The 13,879-nt window shown below is 43.5% G+C and overlaps 1 protein-coding gene across 6 annotated transcripts in view; it reads left to right on the forward strand.

Moving 5' to 3' along the window:
- The window catches only part of CAMKK1 (calcium/calmodulin dependent protein kinase kinase 1), a 181,761-nt gene that overhangs the window by 104,349 nt on the left and 63,533 nt on the right, over positions 1–13,879 (forward strand). For all 6 annotated transcript variants that reach the window (XM_034752591.1, XM_034752595.1, XM_034752596.1 and 3 more), the window contains 3 exons: positions 8,390–8,441; positions 10,779–10,912; positions 12,719–12,755. In XM_034752591.1, the coding sequence (XP_034608482.1) occupies positions 8,390–8,441; positions 10,779–10,912; positions 12,719–12,755 (223 nt within the window). The remainder of the gene's footprint in view (positions 1–8,389; positions 8,442–10,778; positions 10,913–12,718; positions 12,756–13,879) is intronic.

Raw genomic sequence — 13,879 nt, forward strand, 5'->3', positions numbered from 1 at the left:
CCCCATCTAGTGTTCTATCACAGGGCATATTTGCTACTTGCAGTCTCACAACGGCAATCTACCATTGTAGGCAGTCTCATCATACTATCCCTTCCAAAAACTTATCAAGCTCAGCCTTGAAGCCAGTTAGGTTTTTACATAAGAACAGCCATACTGGGTCAGACCGAAGATCCATCTAGCCCAGTATCGTGTCTTCCTACAGTGGCCAATGCCAGGTGCCCCAGAGGGAATGAACAGAACAGGTAATCACCAAGCGATCCATCCCCTGTCGCCCATTCCCAGCTTCTGGCAAACAGAAGCTAGGGACACCATCCCTGTCCATCCTGGCTAATAGCCATCGATGGACCTATCTCCGTGAACTATTTTTCCCCCCACTGTTCCTCTTGAAAGGCTGTTCCAGAACTGCACTCCTCTGATGGTTAGAAACCTTCATCTGATTTCAAGACTAAACTTGTTGATGGCCAGTTTATATCTATTTGTTCTTGTGTCAACATTGGCACTTAACTTAAATAACTCCTCTCCCTCCCTGGTATTTATCCCTCCATTGTATTTATAGAGAGCGATCAGATCTCCCCTCAGCCTTCTTTTGGTTGGGCTAAACAAGCCAAGCTCTTTGAGTCTCCTCTGTTAAGGTAGGTTTTCCATTCCTCTGATCATCCTAGTAGCCCTTCTTTGTACCTGTTCCAAGTTGAATTCATCTTTCTTAAACATGGGAGACCAGAACTGCACACAGGGTTCCAGATGAGGTCTCACCAGTGTCTTGTATAATGGTAATAACACTTCCCTATCTCTACTGGAAATACCCCACCTGTTGCATCCTAGGACTGCCTTAGTCTTTTTCACGGCCACATCACATTAACGGCTCATAGTCATCCTGTGATCCAACAGTACACCCAGGTGACGGTATTTCTCCTCCACTGTAGCTTCCAACTGATAAGTTTCCAGCTTATAGCAAAAATTCTTATTGTTAGTCTCTAACCTTACACTTTGCACTATTAAATTTCATCCCTGCGACAAAGTCTCAAAACAAAGGATTCACCAAAACAGTGGCAGGGAGGGAGGCCTGGGTTTTTCAACTCCTCGGGCAATAGCAAAAAGAAAAATATCTGACTGCATTGAATGTCTGCTATTTTACAACCCCTGGTGGAGGGGCCTGCTACACAATTGACCCAACATTTTCATATGACAAGGGCAGATTGCAGCAGCAGAAGAGTAATAATGCTAGGTTTTTACTCTGCTTTCATTTGCTTGCACACATCATTCTTTTTTCTGGTGCAGCCATACAGGGGGCATTCCCCTCACTCTCCCTGTTGTGTAAAACTCTGGAATTTTGTTGGCTGCTCATCCTGGGGGCATCAGTGTCAGTTTTTTGCAGTGTTATAGATTATGATGGAGAGGCTTCCAGTTTCCTGAGGCGTTGAAATACCCTGGAATTTGACAGATTGTTTTAAAAGCTTAAGAGAAATGATAGAGAATTGTGTAATTAGCTAATGGTTGCATTGCTCCTCACATTTCCCTGTGTGTTTGACTGACATGCAGTTTTTAATACCGAGATAAATTGCATGTTGTTCCATTTATCGCTGCTGTCTAAAACCATGTTACAACAATACACTTTGACAAGAGTTGTCAGGCAGCCGAAGGGGAGATCTAATGCAAATGTGTAGCACCAACAATTACCAGGAGCAATTCTGATCATGGCAATTGGGAGAGGGGGCTTTTTTATTCTTTTTTTTTCCAAAACCAACATTGCCAATTTCTCTTTTTGTCTTCATGTTGAAAAGTGACAACAAATAATTGGAGAAAATTAGCATTTAAGTGGCCTGGAATTGTATATGGTATGTAGCCGAACCTCACACATTCTATTTCAGTACAAGGAAGTGTTGCCACCTAGCTTAAAGGAAACAGAGAATGATTGTGCAAAAAAAAAGTATATACCTATAAACAGAACAAAACTTATTTTTAAGATGCAGTATTTTATTCATGTTACAAAATCCTGCATAGTGTATGATCCTTTACATGATTGTTGCTGAAGTATGGGACAGTGTGCATTCTGTGTTGATTACTGCAGAACTTTTAAGTACCAATAGCCTGACTCAGTTCTTGTGGAAGTCAGTAGAAAGACAAAAAGAAGAATGGAACATACAGAATCATAGAATATCAGGGTTGGAAGGGACCTCAGGAGGTCATCTAGTCCAACCCCCTTGGCTCAAAGCAGGACCAATCCCCAGACAGATTTTTGCCCCAGATCCCTAAATGGCCCCCTCAAGGATTGAACTCACAACCCTGGGTTTAGCAGACCAATGCTCAAACCACTGAGCTATCCCTCCCCCCAAACATATATTGAGGAGATATATATACACACATACAGAGAGCATAAACAGGTGGGAGTTGTCTTACCAACTCTGAGAGGCCAATTAATTAAGAGAAAAAAAACTTTTGAAGTGATAATCAAGCTAGCCGAGTACAGACATGTTCCATTCTATATGCATCCGAAGAAGTGGGCTGTAGTCCACGAAAGCTTATGCTCTAATAAATTTGTTAGTCTCTAAGGTGCCACAAGTACTCCTGTTCTTCTTTTTGCGGATACAGACTAACACGGCTGTTACTCTGAAACTTGTCAGTAGAAAGACACATTATGTTAATGGATTTTGGATCAGGCCTCAAATTAGGCATATCCCTTTTAATAAGAAATCCGTCGTCATCCCATGTGCAAGCAGGACTTTATTTTTTTCTGATTTTTGACCTTCTATTAAAAGAAAAATAGAAAATGAAAAGAATCCAATTGACTTTGTTGGGCGTAGCCTGCTAAAGCACAGGCCTCTACCGTTTGAGTTCAGTCCCTGCTGATAACCTGCCATTACACCAGAGTTTGCAGAACTATGCCTAGGAACCCTTACAGCTGTAAATATTTCAGTGTTACAGTTTGCAGTAGATGCTTTAACAGTGATTAGAAAAAAAGGCCAAGCACCTTAAAAGGCAAAAAATATAGGGTTACCATATTTTGAGCCCCCAAAAGGAGGACACTCCACGGGGCCCCGCCCCAACTCCGTCCCCTCCCCTGCTTCCCGCGAACATTTGATTCGCGGGAAGCCTGAAGCAGGTAAGGGGAGTGTGTGGGAGGAGGCGCGGCCCAGTCTGGCCCCCCCAGCGTCTCCAGCCTGGGTCGGCTCGGGCCCTGGGGTGCCGGCCCGGGGCCCGGCCCCCGGCCGAGCACCCCCGGCCCACCCAGCACTGCCGGTCCCCGGCCCGGCACCACACCCCCGGCCCGGCCCCCGAGCGCCCGGCACCGCACCGTCAGCCCAGCCCCCGAGCCCCCGGCCCGGCACCACCGGCCCCGCATGTCCCGATTTTCCCGGACATGTCCGGCTTTTTGGGATTTCCCCCCGGACGGGGATTTGGAGCCCAAAAAGCCGAACATGTCCGGGAAAATCCGGACGTATGGTAACCCTAAAAAATACAAAGCAGAAACAACATATGTCCCTGTGGAAGTCTAGTTTGGCATAATTTTGCTGATGAAATTTGAGTCTGAGAAGCCTCAGGCCATGTATTTTTCCTGTTCTCAATCTCTAAAACAGCTTGTAGCGCAAAGTGATTGAGAAGGATAATTGCTGTTCCAATTCTGGACAAAAATGATCCCATTCCATTTTTTTCCCTGCAGCTTCTTGATGGAGATGATAAAGATTGAGTTTCTTCATGAAAGCTTTCCAGATACAGCCATAAATCCTCCATTAAAAAACACACCAAAAAATAGGGAGGGATGAGTAGCAATTCAGGTTCCTCAGACCCAGATGCCATCACTCAGTCACACGTTACGTATGCAACTCGTTCAATGACCAAGATGGATGGAGTGATCGGATGTAAACTGTTTAGATGATGATATGATAAACAGTGCTTGGGATTAGTGATGACAAATTTATGGTCAGCATCTGAATAGCATGATATGCAGGACTAATGGCTTTCCCTTATTCAGCAAAAGAGGGTTTGTAGCCCCTTTTCATTGGGATGTCATTCTGAAACATGGCAGATAAGGGTAAAGAATAGATGGGGGGCTTATTGGAAATAAACAGTGATACTTTTCCGCATTCCCAATGGGACATTTAATCCAACAATGGTATAAGATTATTGATAATAATGCTTTGAATGTATATCACTTTCCATATCCAAAGTGCTGGACAGACATCAATCCAATGTAGCTTCTATACAGCTGAACCTCCATAGAGTGAGCTTGGGTATACAGTAATTGAAGTCCTCAGCTGTCTCAATGCATTGCAATGTGCAGATGGCAAGTCCACTTACAAGGCGCAACACTGCTTATTGCCCCCGTGTGAAATAATGGAAATTTTGTTACTGACTTTACGGAAAGCAGGATCTGAGCTATAGAGTCGGCATCAGATCATCAGAACTTCTGAGTTACAGCACTCCTCCTGATCTTTAACCTTTCATCTCAAAGATACCAAGATCCTCTTTTGTTGGGTTATTCCCCTAAAGTAGTTTAGCCCTTTTGATTATGCTCCTCAATACACTCAGACTGCAGTAATGCTATGAAGAAAATAGTAGTCTTAAATATTGCACAGAGGTTTCCATTAATCAGAGAAATTGTAACATGATCCCCATGCTGCCTCCCAAGAACACACACCACGAACCACGTTTTCATGAAATCAGAAAGGGGCAGGAATTGGGCACAGGGGCATAGATAGAGAAAATTACTGGCACCATTTGTTTCGGAAGAAGCTATTGAGGCACTCGTCAGTACTAAGGGAAAATCCACCAACCAGGTTCTGAGAGAATTCTGTGTCTGAAAGGCTCTGTTTGGGTAATTAGCTTTGCTTGAGAGAGGAAATGGGTTGGTTCTTTCATGAATGCATTGCCTTGGTGACAGCTCTGCTTGAGCCTGGAAGGAAGAGAGACTTGCTAAATCCCCATTGTATCTCTGCTGTTATGCACAGCTAGGATGCAATGTGGTGATTTGCCTCTCCAGCTTTCACTGTAGTGAAAACTTGACTTTAATACTGTTTATTCATGCCTCTATTCTTTGTGGTAATTAAATGACTCCTGCTTGTTCCGCAAGAAACTTTGCTGTTCATCCGACATATTGATTTAGAAAACAATGGGATATATTATGATCCAACCTCTTTGCACTGCTCTGATGGCACAAAGGGGCTAGAAAACTACCAGAGTTCTGCAGATGGGGAGTTCCCAAGGGTTGGGGAGTCACTAGTAGACAAATTGCTGGCGTAGCTGCAGCTGCAATATAGGAAGCAAGTCTGAATGCTGTCATAGGCGTCACACAACCTTAACTACATTACAGTATCCATACAGTTGCCATGTAGTTCCTTTCAGGTGAGTTATGAACAGTTGAGATGACTGGGTTACTACTACTTGCTTCCCTCATTGAATGTGAGAGCACTGCTTTACTAGCATTCTTCCTCCCTTAATCCTATGACAGGGAGGAAGTATGGTAGAGTGATTAGGACACTACCCTAGGACTTGGAAAATCCAGGTTCAGTTCCTTGCTCTCCACAGACTTTGTGTGCTCATGGGCAAGTCACTTAGGGCTGGATTTTTAAAGGTATTTAGGTGCCCAATGGAATCTTCAAAAGCATCTAGGCACCTAAAACTCATTGATTTCAATAGATGCTTTTGAGAATCCCAAGAGGTGCCTAAATATATTTTAAAATGTGTCCCTTAGCCTCTCTGTGCCTCAGTTTCCCAACAGTAAAATACGGATAATAGCATTTCCCTGCCTCACAGGTGTGAGGGTTGTGAGGTGCTCAGATATTATGGTACTGGGGCCATATAGATACCTAAGCTAGATAGGACAGTGCTGAAAACAGGCATTCCTTCTATGCCATTCCATTCCCTGCAAGTTCTAGACCCAGTAGAGTAGGGATCATGATTCTTATAAATTATTTGTATCATGGCGGTGCCTAGTGGCATCAACTGAAAGCAAGGCCCCATTAGTTTAGTAATGTTGATGCTTACCAGTTTTTGCCAATGAACTAGCAAAACTTGGTGAATTTTTATTTTTAAGTTCATTTCCACTCATCAAATGGGAAAAAGACTCTAATTTTAGAGATGGGATCAGGACAGTGTAACGGTCTCTTTACTGGCTGAATCTGAGTGAAAGAGTAATCCTGTATTTGAATTTCTTTGGTGGGCAGAAATTAATATTTTCTGAAGTTCGCTTGTCACTGTAATTTGGGTGCAGGGGGAGAAATAAAAGTGGAGTGTGTTTATAGTACACTGAGAACCCTCCTGTCCTGGGCCTTCTTTCAAGGTGCTGATTGTGGAGGTGTTTTTTGGGTTGTGGACATCACAAACTCATTTCACACAGACTACAGAATAATTCAGCCAACCAGTTGGAACCAAGCTTAGTCATGGCAATGTGTAGGTGAAGGACTAGAACTGTCTAGTCTCCATCTCCTGATACTACTATTTTCAATGTGTGCCTCTGTAGTTATAAAATGGGATTGAGTGCCAGAGTCTCTGCTCAGTTACACCAGCATAAATTCAGATTTCATTGGAGTTAGTCCAGCTATCCACTGATATAACTGAGATTTTAATCTGGCCCTTAAACTATATAAGAGACACTGGAAGGATGGATGGGGTTTCTGGTTGGTAGCTGTATCCTCACCAGCAGAGATAACTAGCATCAGGTAACGTGTAATAAAGTCTCCTTCCATTGAGCCCCATTTCACTGAGGTCACTCCCCTGTGGATTACAGATATGGAAGTTTGATTAATAGAAGTAAACTATTCATTCTGAAAAAGCCTCACTAGAGCAGAATATTTCCCTGAGCAAATTGTCATATGAGCTGGTTTCTCATGAAATATTTATCTGTGAAGTCTTCAGGGATCATTGGAGTGGCTGCTAGAAGGTTATTTAACACAGTAGTATCTATGAAGTCTCAGAGATTTGATTTATTACATTCAAGTTGTCTTTTGCCATCTCGCCTAATGCCATTTGGACGGCAGAAAAATTACTTCGATGTCCACCATCTCACATCAACTACATATTGGTTCCAAACAACTGTATGATACTGGAATATGAGACTGTAGAGGGATGGAAGAGTGTCACCAAGTGGCCAGCTTATTTAAATGTATGCTTCCTTTTGTGTTCTCTTATCCATTGTACCCTGCAATTCCTATGCTACCCCACAGATCACTGTGCCCCTCAATCTGTGATACCACAGTGACAGGCATTCTGGAAATAATTAACCTAGAGCTCTTGGGCCTGGTTCTCAGTTACACCAAGATCCCTTTATGCAACTCTGGTAGCGTAAAGGGGGCAGAAATGGCCTTGTGAGAATACTGCCTGTGCTACTCCCAATCCATAAAAAGAAGAACAGGAGTACTTGTGGCACCTTAGAGACTAACAAATTTATTAGAGCATAAGCTTTCGTGGACTACAGCCCACTTCTTCGGATGCATATAGAATGGAACATATATTGAGGAGATATATATACACACATACAGAGAGCATAAACAGGTGGGAGTTGTCTTACCAACTCTGAGAGGCCAATTAATTAAGAGAAAAAAAACTTTTGAAGTGATAATCAAGCTAGCCCAGTACAGACAGTTAAGAAGTGTGAGAATACTTACAAGGGGAGATAGATTCAATGTTTGTAATGGCTCAGCCATTCCCAGTCCTTATTCAATCCTTTGTTGCTTGTGTCTAGTTTGCATATCAATTCCAGCTCAGCAGCCTCTCGTTGGTGTCTGTTTTTGAAGTTTATTCAAAACTGGGAATGGCTCTAAGGTGCCACAAGTACTCCTGTTCTTCTTTTTTGCGGATACAGACTAACACGGCTGCTACTCTGAAACCAATCCATAAAGCAAACTTTCAATATACATTATTCTGTAAATATCATCTATACATATGTCTCTCCGTGATTATGAATTGTGACAAGTTACGAGCTTTCTGTAGTTACCTTACATGTTACTTTGTAGGGATGGCTATCCTACACGGCATGTGTGTTGTAGTGAGTTCCTTGGGTGTGAGATGAGAGATGTTTGCAAATAGCAGGACACTGTTTACAAAGGGGTCTCTGTGTCACACAGAGTAACTGAGAATCAGGCCCCCTTTTTACTTATCTGATTAAGATAAGTGAATCAGATTTATTTTTGCTTTGTAAAAAGATGGGTAAAATTGGCCTTTTTATATACCTAAAGGAAAATAACTCATTCTTTCTTAGATCTTAAGTATTTTGAAGGTGTCTGTCACTAATTAAGCTCTCTCTCCCTTGGATAAAGATCTGAAAACTGGAGTCCCAGACCAGTAGCTGAACTGAATTGCAAAGATATAGCAAACACTGCAAGGACTGAGCAGTGAGTGTAACTCCCAGTATCATGGCTTTGCTCTGTTTTAACACTTTTTTTTCTTCCCTCAGGCTATGAAAGTCCTCTCCAAAAAGAAGCTACTGAAACAGTATGGATTTCCACGTAGGTATCATGCTTTTAAAGATTACAGACAAGCCCTGCAGGCCTTACCTGCTATCCCCTGGAAATTTTGCCGGAGTAAGGCGTACAGAACCTGGCCTCCTTTCAAAGCTGCTTGGGTGGTTTGTGAGGATAGACATACTGGATCATCTATAATTAGGATTAAGGACAAGCATGAGCTATCATCCAAAACACAATTTCCCACCTCACTGCTCCTTGGTGCCCTCTGTCCCAGACAGTCTTGCTCCCTGATGGTAAAACACTGACCTCTGTACTTGTGTAGCATATAGAAGCCCTTTTTCTTGTTGTGCCTCTACAGTATCTTTCAGCAAATTATCTGAATAAGTTTTCAAGCACACTCTTTTGCGTGCACAAAAACGAGACACTATCCTCAAAACACAAAACACTCTGCTCTTCCTACTGTATTTTCCACTGCATGCATCCGATGAAGTGGGTTTTAGCCCACGAAAGCTTATGCCCAAATAAATTTGTTAGTCTCTAAGGTGCCACAAGTACTCCTCGTTCTTTATACTCAACCTGTAAGGAGAAGCCATTTTGAATTTGTGATGTGATCCAAAGCCGCCCCTGCTTGTTTCCCAGCCATCAGGAAGTTAACTCTCCTTCTTGGGTGTCCCACAGTGGTCTAGCACAGAATGTGGAGGTGGAGTCTAAAGGCTCAGACAGGCTCTCAAAGATTGTGCAAGACACCTAGGGCCAGATTTTCAAAAGCACGTGGCACCCAACCCGCTGAGCGCTTTTGAAAACCTGGCCCTAACTGTGGATACTGAGCCCTTCTGAAAATGCTAGCCGTGGGGCCAGATTGTCAAGTACTCAGTGTCCACAGCTGGAGCCAGATTTTCACTAGATCTCAGCACCCGGCAGCTCTGATTGCAACACTGATGGCCAGATTTTCATCGGTGTGCTGAGCACTTTTGAAACTCTGGCCTTGTCAATGGAAAAGGATTCTGCACACTGACCTGGGTTGTAACGCAGGTTGGGTTTATCTGTTTTTCTAGTTTGTTTCTCTTGCTGTAATTCAGGCACCCTAACATCTAAGAATCAAACCTTGAGGAGGAAAACTTGCTGGCTAATGGCTTGTCCTTTGCCCGCTGGTCCATTCCACTAGCTCAAGTAGTTTCTTATAGTGAGGCCTTTTGCCTAACACAACAATACAAGCAATATCCTACCTGGCTCGTCTTCTCCTTCTGGAAACTAAGCTTTTATTCATTCCTTCATGTGAAATGACATGTTTTAAATTTAATCTTTTGAAAACATTGGGCTTGATCCTACTATCTGCTAAGCACTCTCAACTCCCATTGAAGATTGTTGGAGTTGTGGGCATCAGCTCCTTCTAAGATCAGGCTCATTGTGTGCATAAGGCTAATGCAAAGCACCACGTACCCTTGTGAAATTTTGTCATCAAGTACCAAATTTTCCTTTTGAGTAATTTGGCAATTACTCACGGAATAATTCATTCAAGCTAGTGAGAGGCCTCATGATTGGGTCTTAAATCTGTTTATTGGGGGATCGCTTCACTTGCCAGGTCTTTGTAATTGTTTTGGAAATAGAACAGGACATGGAAATTGGAGCTTTTTGTAACAATAGAAAAACCAGATCAGAATGTGCATTGCCTTCTGCCTAACTACCTATCTGCATCATAGCTTGTGGTATGATTTTTTTTCAATGGGATCATGATTATAATAGAATAGTGCATTTAACCTGAACAATCCTAAACCTGTTTACAAATGAGAGACAGTGCAGCCATCTCTGGGGTGGAAGGCATCAACTATAGATGTATCAGAGTAGTTGGGGGCAGATAAATTGTGGCTAGTAACACAGGGTAAATCATTCTATGAAAACATCCCATGGTCTCCTTAATGTTCATACAGAATTTTAGTTTTAAGGCTTCACCTGAAAGGTCCAAACACACTGAAGCACCCAGAGCTCAATTCATTGGCCTTAGAAAGATAATGGGATGAGTTGACCCAGCGGAGCTTGGGACCTGCTGGATGTCCTTCCAGGGCAGACTGTAGGAATGTTGATGGGGCAGTGCTGGTGCCCAATGTTGTACTTGTTCTGCAGCTGACTGATTTCCAATCCCCAGAGCAGTCAATCTTACTCTTTTCACTGGCACTAAATTTCAAGCTGACTTTATACGAGAAAATAAAAGTTGGGCATTGACTCGTGCGGAGAACGTTCAGTAGGTCAGTGTGTCATCTCTGTCGTATGCTTTTAGGTCCTGCACCCATTCAAAGCCCCATGCGCTACAGCCATTCACTGTGTTGTATCGTGTGCTGCCAAGCAGGGGTAAAGCACAACTTTTTGTTGCTGCTGTTGCAGGTCGACCTCCCCCTAGAGGATCCAAAGCAACTTCTGGTGGGCAGCCGAAACCAATGGCACCACTGGATAGAGTTTATCAAGAAATAGCCATCTTAAAGAAACTGGACCATATCAACATTGTGAAGCTGATTGAGGTGTGTATGCCAAAGCGGGTTGGGAGGGAAGGGGCACTGTTGTTCAGGTCAGACTGTGCGGATGGTTACATTCAAGTTTGTTTTTTTTAAGTTAATGGGGATCAGGAAGTAAAATCCCCTAGATGGCTTTGAAAATCACAGCCTATCTTTATGAATTAAGGACCCGATTCTGCCCACACTCCACACAGTGGGGCTGTGTGTATGTGGAGGGCTTGCTTGATCAAGGTTAAAGTTTATAAATAGCAGATCCTTAAGCAACTGTGTGTTTTAGAGAGAGAAAGAAAAGTTAAGCCTTGCCTACACACGAACTTGCACTGGTTTAATTAAACTAGTGTAGGCTCCTGTGTGGTGATTCTTTTATTCAGTCTAAGACCAGTTTACTTTGGTTTAGCTTAAACCTGTGGCTAATCAACATAAGCTGTCCAAAATAAGCCTAGTTTAAACCAAAATTAGTGTCATCTCAGCCTTTTGCTCCAGTTTAACTAAATCAGTTTATGATCATTCCTTAAGTTAATCTGTGGAATGCTGTATGTAGAAAAGCCCTATGCGTCTGTGTGGCCAGGAGTGGGGGCGGGGCGGGGAGAGAGAAAGAGAGAGAGAGTGCTTGTGTGGTGATGGACCTTAGTGCCCTATTAATCAATATTTGTCTGACATGGGCAAATAGCATCTTAATTTGCATGCACGGTCTCTAGTAGGCAGAGGAGTGCATGGAATTTGTTTTCTTTAATTCCCCAGATCTTCCCAGGGTAAACTAAAGAAAATTTCTCTCTGTCCTTCAAAAACCTCCTCAGTGCAGTGAGTTTCTAACTGCTAGCAGTTGCTCTGTAGCACTGGAGTCTTTGAATAGGATCTCTGACCCCATAACAACTCCTGTAAGCCCATTCTGATCCTGGCAATGTGGTAAGAAGGGAAATATACCAGTGAATAGCAGTGCTTTCTCAGTGTAAAAGATGGGCATCCACAGAGATATCTGGGTTCAAGTCAAGTTTTAGCCGCAAAGTTTGGTGAACCCTGAATCCAGTGTGATGACAATTATGCAGGGCCACAGCTTAGCTCTGTTGGTGTTATGACATTGCAGCACATGCCCAGTGAGACCTATGCTTGCCCGTCCAGTGGCCCCACACTGCAGTTAGAGAGGTCTGGATGCAACTCCTTTCTGAGCTAGTAAACAATGTGCGCAGGTGGACAGAGGAGATTGCGACAGGGTGATATTCCCAGCTGCCGACAGTCCAGGAGTTCAGGACCCAAACTGAGAAACTTCCTGGCATACTAGTGTGATATCCTTTCCTTAGATTGTAAGGCCAGCCAGATTTTCGCATGTAGATTACATGGAGACAGATGCATAGCAGCCTTTCTTGCATATACTTTGTCTGAAAATCAGGCTTATGTGACTGTATGCCATGCATGAGCTGGGCCCTTGGTGTGTACAGTGGTTGTGCTTAACATGGCTCAAGGGTGCAAGTCTTGTTATTTTAAGTCTAGTCTGCAGAGCATCAGAGAAGGGTCAGATTGCAATGTGCAGATCTGTAGCTAAATTTCCCAGGTTTAGGGATGCTTGAGTCTATCCCTACTAAAAACTGGTAAGAAGTGTGTGTGCACACGCACTTGCGAGATAAAGGCAGGGGAGATAGATGTATATTTAAAGTCAAAAATCGCATATTACTCCATTAAACTTAAATTCCAGGTGCTCTGTGAGTTTAATACCCTCCAGCACAACATGAAATATGGATAATTATAGAGTGTTATTGAATTAAAGATGTCTCCCTGTCTGTTTCCCTTCTCTTGCTTCTGTGATATCCATTTTAGGTACTGGATGATTCTGCAGAGGACAATCTGTACATGGGTATGTATCTCCCTGTATGTTAATAGAGCCATACTTGCTTATTCTCACTGAGGTGTTTAATGTACATATCCAGGAGACTTTCACAGACCACAACAGAGATAGAGTTGGTACCTATGAAACGTTAAAGTCTCCTAAGGGGTGGGAGAATGCAGAAAGGCATTGCACCAGTGTCATAGAATATCAGGGTTGGAAGGGACCTTAGGAGGTCATCTAGTCCAACCCCCTGCTCAAGCAGGACCAATCCCCAGACAGATTTTTGCCCCAGATTCCTAAATGGCCTCCTTAAGGATTGAGCTCTCAACCCTGGATTTAGCAGGCCAATGCTCAAACCACTGAGCTATCCCTCCCCTAGGTTCAGGAGGCCTTGCACCTTAGGAGAGCTGCACAGAGCAAGAGCTGCTGCATCCACTGACATTGAACGGGTATAGTTTGTGCTTCTTGCACACACTCAGCCTGGCTCTAATTCATCCAGCCAGAGTAAAAGGGTGGGAGCAGTGGATGGCTCCTCTTCTCTCTGGGGAGTCTAGTGTGATATGCAGAGACTGAGATCATGTCTGCCTCATGCATGCGCACAAAGAGTGGAGGGAATTTCCTTCTGTCCTGTCTCCTCTAACACCCCTGTGAAGAGTCAGCCACCGTATCTACAAGGATACGCCTCATGAAATAGTAAAGGAGGCTTTTGAAGCTGCCTGGAAAGGGGGATCTGCCTAGCAAATGAAGCTGCTTTCCTTTGAAAGGCCAGTTTCCCGTTCAAGAGCAGATTCAGCCGAAGCCCACGTTGTTTTTCGAGAGACATCAAAGATGTGGCAGTTGAGGTGGAAACACAAGTATAGCAGGGAGCCCAGCTTGTGTTGCTTTTTGGAGGCGCGTGTGTGTTAGATTCCTTTTGGTTGAATGAAAGTCAGTGCAAAGTGCAATTCAAAAAGCAGAAGAGGAAAAACGTTGTGCTGCTGGGTTACAGTAATGGTGATAACAGTAATAATAGTGGGGCCGCTTGTCAACCCCTTACTCATACTGGAGAGCAGTTACTCACATGAGTAGACCCACTGGAGTCTGAGCAGAGAATGGGTGAGCAAACGAGGGGCATAATCACCTGCATAACGATCTCCAGTGTCACTCTCTCT

Source organism: Trachemys scripta, chromosome 18, assembly GCF_013100865.1.
Source record: "Trachemys scripta elegans isolate TJP31775 chromosome 18, CAS_Tse_1.0, whole genome shotgun sequence".
Classification (NCBI taxonomy): domain Eukaryota; kingdom Metazoa; phylum Chordata; order Testudines; family Emydidae; genus Trachemys; species Trachemys scripta.